This window comes from Castor canadensis, chromosome 19, assembly GCF_047511655.1.
Source record: "Castor canadensis chromosome 19, mCasCan1.hap1v2, whole genome shotgun sequence".
In the NCBI taxonomy this organism is placed as follows: Eukaryota; Metazoa; Chordata; class Mammalia; order Rodentia; family Castoridae; genus Castor; species Castor canadensis.
The window spans coordinates 37,670,629-37,694,007 of NC_133404.1; the positions used below are offsets into that span (position 1 = coordinate 37,670,629).

General features: G+C 40.4%; 1 protein-coding gene across 8 annotated transcripts in view; it reads right to left on the reverse strand.

Annotated features, from left to right (window-relative positions):
* Positions 1-23,379, reverse strand: part of Sv2b (synaptic vesicle glycoprotein 2B) — a 180,320-nt gene that overhangs the window by 12,419 nt on the left and 144,522 nt on the right. For all 8 annotated transcript variants that reach the window (XM_020154402.2, XM_074062054.1, XM_074062047.1 and 5 more), the window contains 6 exons: positions 21,399-21,532; positions 20,174-20,263; positions 15,193-15,303; positions 14,163-14,251; positions 10,761-10,925; positions 1,575-1,708 (listed from right to left, as the gene is read on the reverse strand). In XM_020154402.2, the coding sequence (XP_020009991.1) occupies positions 1,575-1,708; positions 10,761-10,925; positions 14,163-14,251; positions 15,193-15,303; positions 20,174-20,263; positions 21,399-21,532 (723 nt within the window). The remainder of the gene's footprint in view (positions 1-1,574; positions 1,709-10,760; positions 10,926-14,162; positions 14,252-15,192; positions 15,304-20,173; positions 20,264-21,398; positions 21,533-23,379) is intronic.

A 23,379-nucleotide genomic window follows, 5' to 3' on the forward strand; every position in this document is an offset into this window, starting at 1 on the left:
CAAGAAATTCAGGAAGGCAAGTCTCTGAAAGGATTATTAATGAGGGATATTTAGAGACAGTATTAAAAGTGTTGAAGCTGAGATCAAGGAGGAAAAAGACGTTCTTATATATATAAACTATCTCTCGGTGCTGATGCCAGGGAGAAGGCCTAAATCAGGAAATAATGCAAGCCATTGAGGAATGGATCCTAGCTCTGTCGCCTTGCTAGCTGTGACCTTGGTAAGTTGTTGTAGTTTGTTTCCTTAGCTTAAGATGGGTATAATAATAGTACTTGTCTCAAATGAGACAAAGTGAGTGACACCCTGCTAAAGCTCGGTTAGTTTCCTTATGTCCAACTGCACTTGGCACGATGTTAATCTATGATGAAAGGAGGAGGAGTAACAAGGAGTGGTGGAGTAGGGAAATGTTGTGGGTTTTGTTTTCTTTTTTTAATCATGTAATCAGAAATAGTCTGATTGTAAGATACTCTTAGCATCTGGCTTTATGCATAAAGTCTAAACAGGGGTAATTTTCCTTTTTCATTTATCATCCCAAAAGCACAGTTTTGGATTGTGCAAGGTTCAAATTATACATCATATGCAACCACAGATCATCATGTTAAGTGAAATCACTAACCCAGACTGAGAAAGACAAATGTCACATGTTCTTTCTTCAATGCAGAATCTAGACCTTTAAAAAATGGATGAGAGAAGTGTAGAATGGGGACTACTCAGCAGTGGGGATTAGTGCACTAGAGTGAAAAGAGAGGATGAAGATGGGGGGTGAATATGACCAAAGTACTTTATATACATGTATGAAAATAAAATAATGAACTGGTCTCTAGTGGCTCATGCTTGCAATCCTAGCTACTTGAGAGGCTGAGATCAGGAGGATCGTGGTTCAAGGTCAGTCCAGACAAATAATGTGAGAGACTCCATTTCCAAAATAACTGGAGCAAAATGGGCTGGAGGTATAGCTCAAGCAGTAGAGTGCCTGCTTTGCAACATGAAACCCCAAGTTCAAACCCCAGTCCCACCAATAAATAGAATAATGAAACCTGTTAAATTTGTTTAAAAAGTGGTTGGGGGGAAATAAGAAAGAGTAATACAATGAGTGAATTTGATCAAAGTACATTATATACATGTATGGAAATATCACAATGAAACCCCTTTGTACAATTAATACATCCTAATAAAAACTAGAAAAATAAATAAATAAATGTCAAAAAAAAGAATAGCCATACGTAAAATGCAGCCCTGTTAGGATGCTGGTTTTTACTGGTGTCATGCATTGTTCCTACCAAAGACCCTTAAGCATATAGCATCAGTTTCATTCAGATGAGAACACGTGGTCAGAACTTGGGCTTCTATTTTCTATGTGATAAAAAGCTGAGATGCAAATAAATTAAATGCTTGGGTGAACGCTCTGCATCTAACTTATGCCATCCCTGGGGCTGGAATCCATTTCTGTACGCTGAGCCTTGGCACTGGTATCTATGAATACCGCCCTCCTCCTGAAGCTCCTGACTGTGTGTATTGGTTCTTAAGACACCAGCCCACCCTGTTGCATTCTACCCAATCTCCTGTGTTCTTACCTGTGTTATAAAAAAAGGTTGATTCAATGGTGCAGTTTTTAAAATAGGTATCAGTAGATGTAACGTCTTCAAAGTAGCACTTGTCAAAGTACGTATCCTCAAAGAGTACATGTTTAAAGTACATCTTTGTGAACCTGTGGAGAAAGACATTATCACTAGGTGATTCATCCAAGGCAAAAAAAAGGAGAATTGAGCTGAAGTGGAAAAGACAAAAGCAAAAACAAGAAGAGCTGCCCAAGAAAAGGCTCCAGACCATCATTTTCAAGGCAGACCAGTTTCCCATCACTTCGCTGTTTATTCACAGGACTGGCTTCAGGTCCGTGGACAATGGTGTCTAGTCCAGGTACGTAAGGAGGACTATGTGCCAACCTGATGGTCCCCAAGTGAAAGTCCATGCGCCTTCTGCCTCAAAATGACAGAAATGTAAACTAGTATGCAATGAAAGTCTGGACATGTCACTTTCTCAGGAGCCTTAAAAACATGCAGGTACCTAGATTGACCCTATAAGGTCTGAAAGCAATAGATTTGTAAAGGCCTTTGAATTTTCAGTTTTAAATTTACTCATCAAAGATGTTGAGAAATGGGCACTGTCAATCACCCCAATGGTAGAATTTAAACAATGCAGCCTCTTCAGAGAGCAATTCTGCAAAATTTAAAATACACATTCCAAGGAATGGTGGTGCACACCTGTAATACCAGCACTTAGGAGACTGAGGCAGAAGGATTGCAAGTTTAAGGCCAGCCTGGGGTACATAGAGAATTTGAAACCAGTTTGGTCTTGAATTTTGAGACCCTGTCTCAAAAAATAAATAAATAAATAAATAAAATGAATAAAATACACATTCTCTTTGACCTAAGAATACCAGCTGAAATACCAGTAGAAATTTTGTCCTACATACATTTGCTCATTTATTCAAAGAGATACATTTATGGCCTTCAATGCATTATTGTTTATAATGGCAATGGATTACTACATACATACATATATACATGCATGCAAACATAAATAATAGATGGTCAGACAGATGATAGATACATACATATATATATATATATACATATATATACGTATATATACATATATATATGTATATATACATATATATATGTATATATACGTATATATATGTATATATATATATATATATGATAGATAGATGTGATGAGGACAGAAATGAGATAAACGTAATGGTCACTTCATACCAAGTGCATCTGTTACTTTTTCACTTACAATCATTTAGTCAATGAGTGGGGAAGGCACCTAGATAATTATGAGGAACAGATGCACTTTGGAGACACTTGCAGTGCTCTGATTCTTGCATTAATTTAGGGGATAGAACAATAATACATTTACAAATCTATCTCACATCTGTTAACATTACTCTGTTGCTTAGTCAAATTTTTAGGCTGGAAGCCATTGGATAAATCTTCTTTTATGAATAATTACAACCCTTTTATTCATTTATCTATTTGTTAATTTACATATTCAATTTAATTCATTAATTTTTTTCATTTATTTTCATATTCAGTCTTCAGAAAACACCCAGCATGGTTCTTCGTGCTGTAGGTACAGAGAAGAAATCATGGTCCCTGTCCTCCTGTCTATGTGGAAAAAACAAACAAGTAGTCAGACAACTGTAATACAGTGGAAATTATAGGGATAGAGTAGTGCCAGGCATTCTGGGCATTATTCTTCTCCAGGCCCTGAGATAATTCACTCCCTGTCCACATATATTGGCCATTACCCAGCATCCTTTATGCTACACCCTATACCACGTTCTGCTCAGAGCCTCCTAGAGCCACATATCATTAGCTTCTACAAAAAGACCTCCCACCCAATAAGACCTGGGCAAGTGCTTGTCAAAGAGATCCCCAGACCACCTGCCACAGAGTGAATAGGTGTTGTTAAAGAACCCAGGTACTACTTTCCAACCTTGCCTCTTGAGCCATAATCACCTAGACAGAGACCAGATTTTTATACTTGCAAAAATTTGAGAATTGCTGGTCTAGAAAAATCAAATTATTTTAAATAATCTTTCCTAAGAGCAAACTTGCTATAGACAGTTAAACTGGGGCCTCCAAAAACTGTCCTAAGTTCTTCAAGTTTCCATAGAAAAACTAATTAGTAATCATTTTATTACAGGAAGATGCCTGTGATTTCAAAATTTGCATGTCAGATGTGTTTATTCAAAATGGCTATTCCTGGGGACTGTCTCGGGCCATTTTCTTAATTTATCCTTCTCTTTAATATAATAATAGGCTGGTAATGTGGCCTTTGGTGATATTTTAATATTCTTCTAAGGGTAGGTAAGAAAACAGCCATAAATCACAAATGAGTCTGACACAGGCAGACCTTAAAAATGTATCTCCAAATGGGCTATAAAAAGCCAAAGTTATAAGGGAAGAGGTAAAAGGAGAAAGGATCAACACATATTTTATGAGTCCTTTGATAAATCATCTCTAATCTCTAATTCATATACTGAATGTGACCAATGCTATTCATTCAAGAGAGTTCAGAGGCTGAAAGAAAAGTTAGCAAAAGTCTGAGTATCTACTTATCCTTTAAAAAAAAAGGAAGCCACTGGTGACCCTGAGGTTCTATGACAGGATTATCATTACAAATATTTCATGTCAGCTCTACCTGGTGATCTAAACCACTCCAAAGTCACTTATCTGGTCACCATGTTTAGGTTTAGTGGTATCACCCCCAACAAACTCAGTCTAATGGAAGAGGTAATGAGAAGCTGGTGATTAAAATCTAGTGTGGTAATTACCAAGATAAGCACCAGGTGACATCCTGAGAGACAGAAAAGCTCTCCAAGAGGAGGAAGTGCAATCCAGGCAGAAGGAACAGCAGGTATAAGGTAGAGTACAATCCCAAAACCCTGGCTTGCCTTCTTTTTAAAGTAGAAATTCTCTTTCACATAAATTACAACTGCCACCCCATCTACCACATGGTCACGTATATCAGCTCCTACTCTGAAGGAAAGCAAACCAGAGGGTCCTTTACTTCACAAAACATGTTCTTGGGCCCAATTTGCTTAAAGAACAGGGGAAGCAAATTCTTGCCTGATGCGCTACATAGCTTGTTACCTTCTCCAAATGTAGACACCAGGTCTTTACCCCAACTTTGATGCCATTCTCCCAAAGCTGAAGAGCCCAGCTTTCAGGACTTAACCACCAACAGATCTCAAGCAAGTCTGCTCTCCTGCCTAGGCCAGCATTTAAAGATTTGGAAAACAGGTGTGAAAAGGAGCTAGCCTTTTCCAGCTTTAGGATACAGTTCTACACTCAGGCATGCCTAAACTGTGTGTATCCCTGAGGAAGAAATCAGTAAATGGACTTAGGCAATGGCTGACTTCTGCAAATTCTGAAATATTATTTCATAGAGAACGAGAAAATGTTTATGATGGGAAATCCTAGTGCCAATGTCAATCAGATATGCTGCTGAAGGACATATATTTTTGTATCTCAGTGGATCTGGCAGTAAATCCAACTTCCTCTCCCCTTCTCTTACAAGTGCTAAAATCATCATCTTTACACTTTCCCTTTTCAAAGACCCTCGCACATGTACTGCCTTTGGGACTAATAACTGAGGCAGAATCCAAAAGCTGGAACATAAGAAAAAAAGGAAATAATGAAAATAAAAGCAATTGCTAAATTAGCATCAGTAGAACAAGTTCATATATAAATATTGTTGCATGTGTCCTAAGTAAAAAAACAAAACAAAAAACTAATTATTGCAAACTCTAGAAATAACCCAAAATCCCTTCAACTGTTAAATGGATAAGTAAAATGAGTGGTTCATTCATATCATGGAATACTACTCCATAATACCAATAAACAAACTGCTATCCATGCAGCAACGTGGACAAATCCAAAATTTATTATGCCAAGTAAACAAGGCAAGTCCCAACAGTTTCATAAGATAGGGTTTCATTTATATAACATAAACTAGTTACCAAGAGTTAGGGGTCAGAGAAGGAATAACTACAAAATGGCAGGAGAAAATGTGGGGAGCAATGGAATTCAGCTACTGACTGGATTGACTCAACATCCCACACACTATAAAAGCTGGCAAAGGATGGGTACCCATTTCTTGGGCTCTATTGTCCTATGCAAGATATTTGGCTTGCAACCCAAAATTAAAAGATACACAAAGAACCAAGAATAAACCACCATGAAGGCTAAGACATAGTAATTGATAAAACAAAACTCAGGTATGACATAAATACTGGAGCTTTCAGGGGGAAATTTAGTATGATTATTACTAACATATTAAATCCTTGAAGGAAAATGTGGATAATAGGCATGAACAGTTAGGTAATTACATCAGAACAATGCAAACTGTAATAAGAAGAAAACTAGAAATGCTAGAATTTATTTATTTATTTATTTTGTGGGACTGGGATTTGAACTCAGGTCTTAGTGCTGGCAAAGCAGGCACTCTACAGCTTGAGCCACACCTCCAGTCCATTTTGCTCTGGTTATTTTGGAGATGGGGGCGGCTCTCATGAACTATTTGCCCAAGCTGGCCTCGAACCATGATCCACTGTGAATCACCGGTGCCTGGCAAATTTAATGCAATACCAGACATTAAGAATATGTTGGATGGACTCATCAGGAGATGAATCATGGCAAAGAAAGGAATTACTGAAATTATATATAACTAAGAAATGAAACACAAAGAGAAAAATAGAAGGAGACAGAAAAGAGTATCTAAGAGGTATGGGAAAATACCAGTCTAACCATGCAACTGGAATGCAGCAGGAAAAAGAGAGAATTTGGGGGAAAACACAGTTGAAGATATGATGATAAATAATTTCCCTAAAGTAATGAGAAAGACCAAGCCATAAGTCCAAGAAACTCAGAGAACCTCAAATACAGTAAACACCAAAAGAAGAAGAGGAAGAGGAAGCCAAACATACTATGTGCAAACAGATGACTAGCAACTGTAAAAGGAAAATATTGAAAGAAGTAAGATCTTTAAAATTACATTACATACAGAAAAACAAAGATGGAAACACAAAAGACTTCTCGTGAGAATGCGTCCAAGACAAAAGACTCTTTCCACTCAGCGATTCGACATCTAGGAATATAGGCTAGAAAAACTTTCCTAAAAAGTTCTTTGGGCAGCACTATTTGTAATAGGAAAAAAAAGTCAGCTATTTAAATGTCCATCAAAAGGAGAATAAAAAAATACATTGTGGAATATGAATGTCACGAAATTTAAATTAAATGAAATGAGTTACATAGCTACAATAACCAACACACAGATTTCTCAAAACCCTAATTTCATACAAAAAACAATTTGCAAGATGTATAGTATGATAATTAACATGAAAATAATTAACATACACATATATAACATAGTATGATGTTTATCTAAAATTTGAAGCATATAAGATTATTTTGTGATATTTCCACTTACACATAAATATGTTAAATATATAATAACTCTTTATATTTATATAGGAAAAGTACAAAAGCATGCATGAGCGTAAAGTCTCTCCCTCCAGAGAGAGAAAGGAATAGAACTAAGAATGTTAACACAAGGGCTGGAAGGCAGAGCACGTGCTTAGCGTGCTTAAGACCCTGGGCTCAATCCTCGGCACCAAAAAAAAGGAAAGAAGATTAACATAAGGATTTTAACCTATTTTCAAATGGGAAGTAAATGTACCATGGTTTACGATTTTATAAAGCCAGGTGTTCTGAATAGAGTTGTTTGTGTTACTTTCTAGTCTTCACAAATTTGAAATATTTAATAGCAAAAAAAGAAGAAAGGAAACAAAGCAATAGTAATTTGCAGGTGATGAGATTATATAACAATAACAAGAGAGAAACCATTAGAATCATAAAAAAAGATCAGTAAGACATGAAATAGACACATAAAAGTCAATGGGATTCCAATTTTTTGCAATAACATGCAAACATTTGACAGGAGGAAAGAAATCCTATTTTGTGTGGCCAAAGTACAAAATATCTGACTCTCCACAAGAACTATGTAGGACCTATATTGAGTGACTATGAACTGTGGTACACATCCTATATTAATATCATCAGTTTCCAATGTGGAGTCTGATCCTTGCACAGTTCAGGCATGTGCCCAGGATGGCTCAGCTAGCAACTGATCATCAAGGCTGGAACCCAGTCCTGGCTACTTTCTCAAACCTAGAAGCCAGAAAATGCCTTGCTCACTGGCCACCACTGGCATTTCCAAGGAACTTTACTGTACTGAAATTGGCCCCACTGTAGCTGAAAAAAAATTTATTCATGCCCCACTAAAAAGAGCCTCAGCAGTGAAGGTGACATTTCAGTGCAGTGTGTGAGGTCAACCTTCTCTTTGCTGCTTGTTCATTGCTGTCTTGTGCTCTCTTGCTCTCGCTCTCTCTCTCCCTCCCCACCCCCACACACCATGGGTACTGTACTATGGCCTCATTTTAGAGGTGAATCTTGCAGGCTTCCTTTTAATCCTCAGCTACTCACTTTTGACGTTTAATCAAAACTCAGGAAAGCGTTTCTGTTCTCCACCTGTAAATCATCTGCGAGGATCCAACCCTGGGTGCTCAAAACACAGAACTGACTTTCCTTTCTGTGATGAGGAAACCCAAGGATTAGGACATTGCTTCCAGGGTCATGACCCATCACACACACAGAATTCAGGCTCATCTGCCTGATATCCAAGGAGTTTAAGTCAAGAGAATGTCTTTCCCCTCCTATTCCTCACAGAAGTCAGCCCTATGAAACAGAGATTTCTCCCCAACAGGAGAGGATAAGGTAACTAATTAATTAGTTAATACATACTTAAGAATGAGAGTGATCCTGTTTTTAATTAATAATAATAAGGGAGATTTGCCCTGACATTTTTGACTCAGGATATAAAACATGAACTTATTCTTTTGCTTTTCTTCCAAAAATAAACCTGAAGCAAAGGGTATTTGGAAACTCATTGCTAACAGGTCCCATAAGATGCCCCAAGGGGGCAGAAACTGGCCAAAACCAGTCTGTAGCCTCTCATTTCTCCATGGGACCAAAGAGATTACTTTCACAGCAGAATGAGGTTTAGATTTCAATAGGATTTCCTGTATTGACAAATACACAGATGAAGTCTGAAGCCCTATTTACACAGAGGCCATTTCCCCCTATGTGTGATAGTCAATAAAATAAATAATTTTCACCCAAGTTTTAAAACAGCAAAGTGTGGGTAGTGTAAAAAGGGAATACTCCCCCAAAGGAAAGAAAGCCCATCCCCCAAAGAAGCTAGAGACCAACTAGTTATTCATATTTAACTTCTCAGGCTTGGGGTTTTCAAAAATGAGGTGTCTTCCACCTCATCACCAGCAGATGGCTGCACATGGCAAGAAAAGTGTATTTCTTAAATCAGTTTCAAAGGTTCCTAATCACCCCAAGGAGAAAAATACGTTTTGTATCAAACAATTTTCTAGGAGGAAAAATTACAGACTCCAAGCAATAGTGGATTTACTTTTATATTGGCTGGTTTAAAAACATAGAACCTACAATGAACTCATTAAAAGTTTTGAAGGAATTTATATTTCAATAATTACACAAAACATCTATGTGCATTAGAAACACAGAAGCCTGGTGAAATATGTGTATGAAGAGTATTTACGTCTACACTCAGACACTTCTTGCAATATCTGTGCATTCTGAGCCCTTGACACTTAACTCCATGGTCCCCAGGCATCCTAATCTGCAAAGTGAAATCACTGCTTTTATCAGATCTCACTTCCTTCTCACCTCCACCCAGCCACTTGCTAAAAGCCTAGGAAATCTGAGAGAAGTTTTGGCAATACTGGGATTTGAACTCGGGGTCTTGCACTTGTTAGGCAAGTGTTCTATCATTTGAGCCAAGCACCCAGCCCTTTTTACTTCATTTTTTTTCAGAGAGGGTTTCTTGCTTTTGCCCAGGACCAGCATTCAGATCCGTCTCCCAAATAGCTAGTGTGCACCACCATACCTGACCCCTGAAACTGAGAAAAGCCAAAAAGACAGAGTGGACCCAAAGTCCCACTTCTGCAGACCTAAGTCTTAGAACTCCAAGACCTGGCACTGTGGTTAATTTTTGGTTTGGTTGGTTGGTTTCTAGAGACAGAGTCTCACTATGTAGCCCAGGCTGGCCTTGAACTGGAGATTCTCCTGCCTCAGCCTCCCAAACACTGGGATTAGAGGCATACACCACCACGCCTGGCCAGTTAATTTTTTAAGGCAGAAGGTGTATGAATCAGGACCCTGTGGGAATGGAGGGTTCCCCAGCGAGACAATATTTGTAGTTGATGGTATTCTTATAAAATCTAGAATCTGAACACCTGGCTGGGGTGGGAGAGAGAGCTTCTTATTTACATAAGCTATGTGACCTTGAGAAAGTTACTCAGCTCTTTCGGTTTCTGCTTCCTCACCTGTAAAACAAAGAGCATATTTCTGATCTCTTGGAGTTTTTTGAGGATTAAATGAGAATTTTGGTCGGGCAGCTATGACAGTTGACTGTCACAGAGAAGTAAGTGCTCAGTGACGTTGGCTTCCATAGTTATTGTAATTGGCATTATTGTCATTACTCTCGTTTCACTATCAAAACAGAGCATGACTCAACTTTGGGAGCTTCATAAATGAATTCACTGAGCTCATCTCTGCAGAGAATGACATCATATCATGTGACCTCATGGTGGTATCTACTCACCCATGATGTCTGTTAGTTTTCAACATTTCCAAAGTGTTCTCATAAAGCCAGAACAACATTTCTTCCTTGGTGTGTAACAGTGGCTCTCTGGACTTGTATGACAGTGCTCAGAGGGTGAAGCATCTTAAGGAAACAGCCCCTTAACCCCAACCAGCCCTGGACCTTCCACCCTAAAGTATCCATTCTCTGCATGTGATAGTGACTCCTTTTAATGAAAGGATCAGGTTCTCAGGAAAGATGGCTTGAATACCTCAGTCAAATGGCTCCACCTTGGATGAATTACCTACAGCCAGGGGATGACTAGGGTCAGCATAATACTGACTTCACCACCAGAATTATTGTGCCTCTAGCCACCATGATGGGTAGTGATGAATGCAACACTTTCGGAGCTCATTCCCTCCCTTACTGAACTCTTATCTTTCCCATGGCTCTCCCGCAAGGGCAGCCCAAGGGACTGTCACACTGAGGAAAGCCTATGGTCACACACTTACTTATCATTCACAAGTTTCCCATGTTGGTGAATCTGATTTTCCATCGTGAAGTTGATGGTGGCACCATACACATGCTCACCAAAAAACACCTTCATTTTAGATTTGTATTCTTCATCTTGAAAATACCGGATCATATCAGGGAACCAAACCGTCAGCCCATAGTAACTGTAACAGAGAAGACAGAATGTCTAAGCAATAAATGATTAATTCCTTCCGGGTCACAGTCTGCATTCCTGACTTGATGTAGATCAGAGGTAGTGATTTGGTTCCTAATTAGAAAATCTAATAATATAAAACTCATCACATTAGTAGGGCAAAGGAAAAAATCATTACAGTCTTCACAGATGTTGAAAGGGCATTGATTGGAAAAAAATCCTTCCTGATTAAAAAAACACACACTAATAGATTATGGGCTGATAGACACTTCCTTAACACAAAGGAAAAAACAAATCTCAGCTCAAAAACTAGAATCTTAACGAACAAGCAAACACTACAGACCTTCCCTCAAATGTCAGGAACGAGAGGAGACGCCCATCAGAACTACGGCTATTTAACACTATACTGTAGATCTTAGCCAACTCTATTAGACCTGAAAAGAACAAAGGAATATAAAATTGCAAAGCAAGAGGTAAAACCATCCTTACTGACAAATTATATGATTTTATGCCTGAAAAATCCAAGATAACCAACTCCAAAAACATATAAAAAAAGATGCTCAATTCTATTGATGATAAGAAAAATACAAATTAAAAGCACACTATTGCTATTCACAGCTACCAGATTGTAAAAACCCCAAATTTTGCTAAAACACTCTGTTGGTGAGATTGTAGGTTGACAGGTGCTTTCCTAAATTTCTAAGAAAAGGACCTAATTATACAATACCATATGGAGGAGAACTAGTCAATGCCTAAAATATTACTGATGGATTTACCCCTTTTTGGCCCTTAATTTCACTTCTAGGAATCTATTCTAGGCTGATGAACCAGCCCAAATACAAAGTGGCTTGCAAACATGGCTATTCATTGTAGCATTGCTTGCAATAACAAAAATCTGGAAACTTCCTAAGGGTCTAGCAGGGAGGCCATGGGTGAATAAAGTGTGATAGTGTACCGTGGGGTGGTATCGGAGGGACTATGCCACTGTAAAGAAGGAGCCAGGTGCCACACCTATAATCCTAGCTATTTGGGAGGCTCGATAGGGAGGATTGCTGTTTGAGGCCAGCCCAGGCAGTGTTCACAAGACCCCATCTCAATCAATAGCTGGGTGCAGCACCACACACCTGTCATTCCAAACTAGGTGGGAGACTAAGATCAGGTGGATTGAAGTCCCAGGCCAGCCCAGGCCAAAAAAAAAAAAAAATTGCAAGGCCCCCATCCCAGTGGAAAAAACCTAGACATGGTGGCATGTGCCTGTCATCCCAGCAATGGTGGGAAGAATAAAACAGAATGGCAATCAAAGCTAGGCAAACAGCAAGAGCCTATCTCCAAAATAACCACAGCAAAAAGGACTGTAGGTGGGGCTCCAGAGATGGAGTGCCTGCCTCACAAGCAGAGTCCTGAGTTCAAACCCCAGTACCACCAAAAGAAAAAAAGAAAAGAAGAACGAAAACCTTGATTTACTAATAGGGATAGATTTCCAGAACATACCATTGAATGCAAAAGGCAAATGTAAAATGTGTTCCTTTGAATAAATATATATAATTATTTGCTTACATCTGCCCAAAGAATCACTGGAATGATAAACAGGAAAACAAAAGGTGATCACATACAGGAGGCAGAAGGGAGTGGGTGGAGAGAAAAGGAATAGATGAAAGATTTCTTTGTTGTTTCAATATTTGAAATGCATTACCTTTTCAAACAAAAATTAAATTAAACATAAATATAAATAAAACATATTTAAAAAAACTGTCAGTGAACTAATTCCTAGTGCCCATCATATTTGGCTTTTCAAATGTTCTCTCCTAGTTGGGATTTGAGTGGACAAGGGTCCAATTAGTACCAGCACCTTTTCTGAGGGTTGACACCTGAACAGAATAATTTACTTCTTGGGTCCAGAAGGACAGATCTCCACGATTAAGTGTGAGATAACATTAGGCCTCCCACATTTCTCCCTATAAGCAAAGAAGTCATCAGAGCTCACTTGCTCTTCTGGGTTGAGGGAATGTGTTTTGGGGGCACAAGCAATTTTATAGATGGAACTTCAAAATCTTGCTAATAGTTCCTAGTTAATGATAACAATCTATTGAGCACTTATTACATGCCAGAAACAACTGCAAGTACTTTATCTAAGAGAACAGCCCCAAAATGCTGTAAATGTGCTCCAAAACTCATAATGTAAGAAGGTGGTATTATTGAGAGGTTAGTGAAATGACTAGAGTGGAAGTCTGTAGTTTAAGAGAGGAGCCAGCTACTCACTTATTTTATTTTGACTTTCTTTAAAATAAAAGAAAGAGAAGTTTTTTGGGTTTGGTTTTTTGTTTTGTTTTGTTTTGTTTTTCCAAGGGCACAGAATCACAGAGTTTCATTGCTTTATTTAGCTCATATTCTCAGCAACACTGATGGGTTGCCTGCTTCTCTGCTTCCTTCTCACGAACTGAACCTTTATTCTGTTCAGGTGTCAACCCTCAGGAACAGCGCTGGTGTCCTCAGCTCAGAGGCAAACCCTGAGTCATCTAAAACCATTGGGAAATTGCATCCCGTAAGCAGTGAGTACTTTAGCCATAGGCATGTGAGCCCATCTGGCTAATGGAACAGGAGGAAAAGATGGCTGGAGGGCAGCTGAGAAATTTTCTGTTAGTGTTATTAAAAAAAAAAAAAAAGGAAGCACAGTAATTAACAATTAGCTAACAGTAGCAATTCCCAATACTGTGCTTTTTACTTGAAATTTGCTAAGGGGGAAGACCTAAGGTGTTCTCAACACACATGTGCGTGCATACACACATGCACACACACAGATACTAGAAAATAGTAACTTTATGACGTGAGAGACTAGTTCATTGGGTTGACTGTGGTCATTACATACACATATACATTTCACAGTGTATATCAAGACATGAAGTTGTATACTTTAAACATATGCAATTTCTATTAGTTAATTACACATCAGCGTAGATGGAGGAGGGAGCTCAGGGAAGGCAGCTTCCTCTTTGAGACATTTTCCCTTTCAACAGGGTGCTCAGGTGATCCCCAGTCATGAGAACTACCATGAGGCTGAAATGCCTCTTATTAAGAGAAGAGGTTTCCTCTCATAGAAGCCACTAGAGCGTGTACCTGTTACTGGCAGCCCAAGCACCCACCCTGATTAAAAAAAAATGTGAGTTCAGCCAGTTATAACCCTCAATGTATAAATGATGCAACCAAAGAATGGGGAGATTAAGGAACATTCAAGTAAGACAGAACTTACCTTACAGCCATGGTGAACCAGACCACAGCCAGAATCAGGGTGTTCATTCTGTAGGGCCCCAATACACAGTACAGAGCGTTATCCCAGACCTAAAAACCATATCAGAAAAGGACAGTTAAAGGAAGGAACATGGGATATGGACAAGCTCATTTGTCAGATTTTCTAATAAATTGCCTGGGGCCTCATAGAAAGAATGGGCAACCCCGTGTCTCCCAGAAGGGGCAGTTCCAAACAAATCATAACAAAATAGGATTTTCTCTTCTCTTCTCTTCTCTTCTCTTCTCTTCTCTTCTCTTCTCTTCTTCTCTTCTCTTCTCTTCTCTTCTCTTCTCTTCTCTTCTCTTCTCTTCTCTTCTCTTCTCTTCTCTTTCTTCTCTTCTCTTCTCTTCTCTTCTCTTTCTTCTCTTCTCTTCTCCTCTCACTGGCTGGCCTCATACTCATTTGCCCTGGAAACATGGTGCTCCAGGAATGTGACTGAAAGCACACTGAGCTAGGATTCCCAAGCATTGAGTAACCTGAGTAGCAAGTTCTACTCCCTGCTTATGGGCAGGGGTCAGGAGCACCATCCAGTCTAAACAGACTCAATAGGCTGGCCAGCTGCCTCAGTGCCTGACAGATGACTCATTTCCTGCCTGTAGGACCAGTACCCTGGAAAAATACCCTGCCACTGATGAAGAATCCTTCTCAAAAAATCACTGAAAATTCTCAGGGAGCAATTGATTTCACTCACTTCTTCCTACCTAAGGACTGCTTAAAGAGAAGTCGCTAGAGAGAAGGCTATTTATTCAGGTTAGCCAAAATCCTGGCCTTGAAAAACAAGAACAGAGAAAAGACACGAGCAAAAAACAGTGCACACGGCAAGTTTGAGACAGACATGGGCAGGACCCAAACATCCCCAACCAGGACTCCTTCCTCTCCATCATGCTACCTTGCTTGCTGCTGGTGATGACAGTCTTTATTCTTTACTCAGTAAGGTTTTAGACTCCCATAGAGTCACCCTCTCATTCAACACAGGGTCCCTAAATCATACCTGCTTGAAAGTGGTCGTGAATCTGACCAGCCAGCGCTGGTACCAAGTTCCTGTTGAACTTTGGATCTCAATGAATTCATCCATTTGCTTGGGAGTTTTGATGTGGGAAACCTGGAAAGCAAAGACAGGCATGTCTTTTCAATGTTTAGTTTAATGTAGTTGACTTTATTGACTTATCTAAGCAAGCTAAAGGAGTGTTTGGTGACCCTCTAGTTCTGTGATTTGGCCACAAGTTAACCAAAGGTGGACCTGGCGTCTTCCAGGGATCCTTCTCAGGTGGATATGAACCACTGCAGACAAACTGGAACCTTTTAATTAACTCATGCCTTTGAGAAATTCATATTAGTGGGTCCCTAATATGTTGAATTCCCATTTGCATCTGCTTTGCCCACAATGAAGTTGACATCACCTTAAAATTTACAACTCTAGCTCTTTCTGTAAGGGACCTGAAGTAACCTGTGTGGTTGGTTATTCTCTTTACCCAGAAAACATCATAAAATCATGCAAATCTGGACAGCTCACTCATGCTTGAGCATGAGGTCTGTGAGAGCTTGGTTATGCTACTTTGAACCCTGGTCATTAGGCTCTTAAACTTTTGGGAGTGCAAGAGTTGGGCTAAAGCCAAACTTTCAGGAAGTTCCCAGTCTACAAACCCACCATGAACTCCCTGGGCTCGCCCTACCATTCCCAGATAAACAGCCTCTGTAAATGCTCTTTTGTCTGGGGTCAGCCAGGAAACTGGAGAACTTACAATAGACTATGCAGTAGAAAGCTTGGCTGGAGCTCAGCTTTAAGTAACCCTCTCTCCCAAGGATATCATGAACCCCAGCTCCTGCCATAGGATGCCAGCGGGAAAGACTGACACCAAATCAGAAAGTGCCTTGTAAGCCAGCTCATTAAGACACTCAGATGGAAATTTTTCTTTGCTTTGCTCCTTAGGAAAATAACACCCCATACCCTAAGGATTTGGGAGTGGGTGTGTTGATGACTTCAAGCACAGCTACACTAATTTACAATTAATTAGAATACTTGTTTTTAATTCTGTCTAGATTAGCATATGGCCTTTACCACCACCATCACCCATCCCTTCAAAACACAGGTTCTCAATGAAATGTGTCAACTCCCTCCCCTGCAAAAGTTTCTCTGGGGACACCTTCCAGGTGTGGTTATTCAGAAGCTCGTGAGGCAGAGAATGGAGTTTGTGAAACCTGGGGCTCATAGGAGAAGTGAGGAGGAAAGCACCAGCCTTAGCCTCGAGCACTAACTGGAACTCTGAGCTGCCCTGGGCTCGGCCACTTAGGCTACTGAGTATATTTATGAGAGATACATGTGAGAAGGAGCACAAAGGGACCAAGCAGCTTACTCCATCAAGTTGGGCTGATAGAGCTACCTGAGGTCAGTCAACACTTTCTGGTTCTTTCTTCTCTCCTTCTTTTCTTCCCTCCCTCCCTTCTTCCCCACCCTCCCTCCCTTCTTCCTTCCATCCTTTATTCCTTCCTTCTGTTGGGTCTGGAGGATCAGAAGACAAAAATGAGCCCGTGTTCCCACCCCCCATGAGAGCACTGTGAGCCCTACATCCTGTAAAGGGACATGCAGTGTCACAAGTCATGGCCCCCTGGGGACGCCTCAAAATGCCACAAGGCCGAGAAACAGGAGGCTTTCGCAGGACTGAGTACATGTTCCTACAGAGATGTGTTAAAAGACCACTCCACCCCGACTCCTGACTCCCTCCCAAGCAGAAAGAACCAAATAAAAAACCTCTCTATGTAAACAACAGAGAGCTACCGATTTCTGGGTTCCCTGTCCATCTCTAGGGGCAGCTTGTCCTTTCTCTCTAATAAATCCTACTTTGTGTGCAGTCTTGTTGTCTCATGAGCCAGTCCGCTGCCTCACAAACCAATTCTTTGACCCATGGAAGCATGAACTCTTGACATCAGCCCACAACACTTCCTTTCCTCCCTCTTTCCTTCCCTCCCTCCATCCTTCCTTCCTTTCCTCCCCACCTTCTTCCTTCTTTCCTTCATCCCTGGCCCATGCAGTCACCCACTTCTACACAAGTCATGTGATCATCAAGTTAGTATGGATTACTGTACTTAACAACGTTTTTAGTTCCATTTTCCTGTTGGGTAAAGAACTACTAAAAGCAACAGTTATGCTCAGGACCTTAGAACCGATGTGTATGCTGAGATCACACACAATCCTAACATTTCATAACCCTCAGCTCATTAATTTCTCCCTGAACTTTCTTCTCTGGGATGTACTCCAATCCCTGATGTGAGGAACTCTCCTCTTGGAGTGAAGGCTTACCTTTGCATTTGGAAATTGGAGTTTTTATTGGTTTGCAAGCTGAGATCCCATTCCTCAACATCAGTCTGCTTGCATTTATTAAAATAATTAAACAGGAGGCCATTAGACCGAGGTGACTCTAATGTCCATAGCTCCACAGATGGAGTCTAACTCAGAATTCCAAAGAAAATGATACTTAAAACCCAGTCAACCACAGGCATCCAACTGGCACTGATTATATCACTTCAGCTTCCCACCAAGATAGTCCAAATAAGGCAACTGTTCAGATGTCAACCGATCTGTTTCCACTGTCACCCTATAAAAGGGTGAGCTCTTTCAGTGGACCCAGAACCATTTGTGACTTGGAGTTGCTGATTCATAAATCACTTCCTGCTCAGATAAACTTTTAAAAATTTTAACATGTCAGAAAAAGTTGTCAAGAGAGAATGTGGCATCACTTTTTTTAGAAAGGATTCCCTGGAGGGCAAGGCGAGTTGGTTGATCTGGAAGTGGTCCTTCCAGATGCAATAAGCAGGAAGTGTAGGAGAACACCTCTGTAAAGCAGCTGCAACACAAGGTGATGAAGGACAAAATGAAGGTCAAGAAGAGGTTATAGTTTACTTGGGAAAGACAATGGCAAACACACAGAATGGGTATGGAGGAATTTTCTACCAAGACTCCTTTAGGAGAATCTCTGTTAGTTTTGAATAAATCTGTTTGGTAAACTACTTGAGGTACTGAGGAATCACAGGGGAGACTCGCTCAGTCTTGAAGGACCATTAATTCATAAATGTTTGTATGGGTGATGTGTGTCTCTGTACCTGTATGTGTATTTCATATGAGGCTGATGTGTTATAAAAAATATCCAGCTGATGTGGACTCAGAGGCTGCAGGCAGAGAAAGAATGCCTATAAAAATGTTTCCCAGGAATAAGGAGGAGCTCAGAGAGAAAGTTGGACTTCTCCCAGCTGTGGAATGGGGCGGGGAGGAGGGCTGCTGGAATAACAAAAGTGTATCCGGATCCCAGTGGGCAAGGGGCTCCTACCAACATCTGGTTTCTGCGCCTGCTGTTGCACCACAATCCATTACAGAGAGCGCTGGGAGTGAATGAATTGGGAGAACCATTTTTACCCATGACATCTTTCACCTGGAGTGGTTCTGTTAATTGTACTTCTTAAATTTGTGTAATAAAAGTATTGATCTCTTATTTTAGATATTTTAGGAGCATTGGATTTGGGAAAAATATGATCAGGTTTCTATGAAGTTTATAATGAGATAATTTATGAAAATGTCATAACTTTAAATAGTTAACATCTTATAACACTCTAAGTCAGGCACTGTTTGGATGCTCTATTTAATCTTCACAATAACTGTACTCATAGATACTGTTATGCTGCCTTTCCCAATGTAGAAACTGAGGCACAGAGAGCACCTTGCTGAATTCCATACAATGAGAGAGAGTATCAAATTACGATTTGAACCCAGACTGCCACCATATGATCCTGCCTAAGATTCAGGGGTCTTTTGGATAGGCTAACAAGGGCAAATATTTCACTATAGACTGTGATTATGTTAGCTAAAGAATCAAAAGCATTGAATCATAGTTAGGTGGGAGTTAATCCCGGGAGACTTCCCAGAGGAGATGGATTTGAAGTGAGTGTTAAAGGAAATTATGGAAACAGGTGCACAGAGCTGCTGTTCCTTGGGGTTGGTCACAGAGCATGGCAGGTAGGAACACTGATTTCTGTAACAGGACATCTTCATGGAAATTGCCACTTAGTGGTTTCCTACTTTTTAAACAAATAAGAAACAAAAGTTGGGCTAACAGCCAATGCTGGTAAGAGTATTGCTGTGACATTGAAAAGTGACAGAACGCCAATGAGATGCAATTAGGTGATATAGTTCAAGAACTCTAAAAATATCCAAGTTCCTTGAGCCAGTAATTTTATTTCTAAGAGACTACTCAGAAAATAAACTCGGAACATGAAGGGGAAGGAGCCATGTGCCTGAGAAAGTTATTGCAATAATGTTTATAGAAACAAGGTAATAAAACAATTAAATAAGACTCTAACATTAGAAACATATTGAAGAAAATGTGCTAATGTTCCTAATATTAATGTTGATTAAAATGATGGTTAGGAGAGGGTAACGAGGGAAATGATGGGTATGAATACAAAATGCTTATAAGTGCTGTGGAATATGCAGATGTAAATATATATATATATACTTATGCCCATTTGAATATAGCTAGTTCTTTGGGGGCTTTTTTGTTTTGTTTTTGGTAGTACTGGGGTTTGAACTCAGGGCTTCATGCTTGCTAGAAAGGCACTCTACCACTTGAGCCACTCCACCATCCCTGTTTTGCACTGCATATTTTTCAAGATAGGGTCTCGTGAACTATTTGCCCAGGCTGGCTTCCTCCTGATCTCTATATCCTGAGTAGCTAGGATTACAGCCGTGAGCTACCAGTGCCCAACTGCTAGTTTTTTCTATTGTCATTTTCTAACAATTCTACCTAAGGAAAAACCTAGACAGATATCCATCAAAACGTAAAGAATAATTATGACAAAATGATATGAATATAAGGTATGAAGGTGATATAAATATTAAAAGAATAATTATCTCTTGACAAAACTGCTGTTTCATGAAACCAAACAGCAGAGAAGCCCCCTTGCTGACATAGGCACACACTCACCGTGAACACCTTCTCCGGGGCCCCTTTGGCTCTCATGTTGGTGTCGTGAACTTGCTTGAGAATCATCCAGGCTTCGTCATGTTTGCCCATCTGGTAAAACCAAAGAACGATGCATGAAAACCCATTGCTGAATATGCTATGTGATCATTAGGGGTGGAAAATCCCACAAAACCAAAAGAGGATGCTGAAGCCTGGGTCTGGGGAGATTGGACCCATTCCTTCCTAGGGTTTGTGAAAGACTAGGTCAAGTTTTCAACTCCAGCCATCTTGGAAGGATAATGAGGCTGTACCATCAAGATGTAGGTGCCAGATATTACTATTGTTATCCACTATGAACTACTGACAGTTAATAAGGTCAAATGGATGGAGGGATGGGAGCCGTGCTCCTCTCAGATTGGTATGTTATGGGTTGAAGTCCTAACCCCAACAACCTCAGAAGGTGACCTAATTTGGAAAGAACATTACTACAGATGTAATTAGTTAACATGAGGTCATCCTGGGGAGGGATGGGCCTCTAATCCAACTTGACTGGTGTCCTTATAAGACAGCATTATGAAGACCCACAGACACACAGGGAGAACACTACAAATTGAGTGATGCTGCTATAAACAGGGAACAGCAAAAATTGCCTACAATCCACCAGGATCTGCAAAAGGGAAGGAAGGACTCTCCCCTGCCTGTATCAGAGGGAGGATTTTCTTGCTGATACCTTGGTTTGGAAATTCTAGCTCTCAAACTGTGAAATCAATTTGTTATTTAAAGTCCATCCATTTGTGGTACTGTGTTACAGTGTCCCTAAGAAACGAATATACAACAAAAGGTAAATTTTGAGGTGGCCAGGTTAGAAAGCTCCCTGTGTGTGTCTGATCAATAGGACGTTCAACATGGAGGATACTCTGCAGAAAGCTCGGGAAGGAAGCAGTGCAGTGGACTCTGTGGACTTGGGCTGTGAGAGCCTAACCTACCCTGCCAGCTCCTATCTTCTCTGACCACTGCATGCATTAGAGTCCTCCAGGATGGAAAGGGCTGGCAGGATCATCTCTTGGGCCCTGGGGCAGCTTTCTAGTGAATAGGTAGCACTGCACCGCTAAGAGTGCTGAATGCCCTGGGAGCAGTGACAAGTTTTACCATACAGCTCAATGCCACTCATCTGAAAAAACAGCATGAAGATTAGAGGGCCTACCAACCAGGACCTCTTGGCGGGGGGGTGGGGGGGCAGACTCACCTCCAGCAGAAACCTGGGGCTCTCTGGCATGAACTTCAGAGCTACCATGGACACGGTGCAGGGCAGAGCACAGACGATGACAAACACTCTCCAGCTGTGGAAATGGTAATTGGTGCCCATGCTGAAGCCCCAGCCTGTGAAGAAGCAGAGGGTTTGTAGCACTCGGTGTTTCCTGCTGCAAAAGCCACAGCACCAGCTCTTAAGCTTAAGGGCATTGAGCATCGCCCAGGGAGCTGGTCACAATGAATACTCCCAAGCTGCACCCCCAAAGTTGTGCTGCATAGTCTGGGATAGGAGCTGGGAATCTGCATGTGCAAAACCCCAGGTCCAGGCCTGACCTGACATTTACAGAGCCTTGGATAAGAGTACAAATAGAACATCACATATATCTATATAAGCATTAAATTTTAAGTAAATGAACTAAATGCTAAATAAAAGATGTTCTTGACATATTTTGACAAATGACAGCCTAGAATTATACCCATCATAGTCAGATGCCCTTTTCCTTTCCCAGCTCCTCCTGCAGAGCAAAGACCCCATGTTGACATGTGTGGACACTCTGTACACTGCCAAGATAAGAGGTGCTCTTGCTTCAGTCCACTTAGTGGGAATTTTGGGGTCCTGAGCATGATCTGGTTGGGAGGTGGGTCAGGGCTTCAGGAATCCCTTTGTCTCATCAGAAGGACAGGGCAGGCCCAGAACTAGGGGAGGCCTCCCACTTAAGTCAAAAGATGATACATCTCCAGATGACTACAATGCAAAGGACCACAGGACCACACCTTAAAAAATATAAGTCTCAATAGGACTGCATAAATTCTTTTCTGAGAAACTGAACAGCTCCATTCAAAGGAATCTCACCATCATTGAAACAGGAAGCCACTAAGTCCCTATTCAGCTGTCATTATGAAAAGCATTGCTAAACTTCGTTTTCAAAAGTTACACTCAAGCACTATTTTTTAATACCCTCGTGGGTGGCCAGCTTCCCTTTGTTAAGGGGCAGTAACACGCTGGGAAGAGCCTGGGCTTTTACAGTCCTAAAATCAGAGTTGAAATCCTGGCTTTATCACATCAGCATCATAGCAGGTAGAATGCAAACAGTGAGAGCTCCACAGATGTGCTATGTGTGAAAGATCCTGGAAACCATAACAACTCACCTGCCTTTGCAGGTAGATCTGATTTTTTTTTTTCTCTTCAGAAATAGATACAGGACATTTAGTGTCAAGGATGTTGAATAAAATGGATGGATTTCAGCAGAGATCAGCAAAAGAATTATTTTCAAAAAGAAAAAAGTCAGACTGAGGTTATAAAATAAATTGATGTAACTCAATGTATCTTTGAAAACAATTCCAACAGCATTTTTAAAAGGCAAAACTATATAAGTAAATACATTGATTGCTAAAATTTAGAGGGTAATAATTATTTGGATATAAAATTTCTAGTTCCTTTACTTGATAATATACCCTATGGCTGACTCCAGTGGTGGGAAGCTTATGTCGAATTTTCTATGACTCCCCATTATGGTACAACTTGTTCTACCTGCAGTTGACCCCTAACCAATGCCTGCTGTACCTACAGATGTTTTTTTCCCTCTACCTTCACTGTTAAAGGACCAGGCAGAAGGAATCCAGGTGGTGAGATGTAGGACTGTGTGTGGCCACAGCAGTGGAACACACACCTCATCCAACACTCAACCAGAGTCAAATCTCTTTCTGTACGCTTGGTCTCGTCTCATCTCACTGGATTTTGTTTGTTCATTTTAATTTTAATCAAAAACCCTTTCCTTCTTCCTGGGAGTAACACTAGAAAGAGGAACATAAAACCATAGCAATATTCATACATTTTTCAGGCATCATTAAAAGTAAAGTTGATCAAAACAACACAGCAAACTCAGGATAGCCAGGAAATAGGGACAGAAGTGAGGATATTTATAAAAATCTGCCTTGGAAAGATTTTTCTCTTTATGATTATATGTATAAATGAT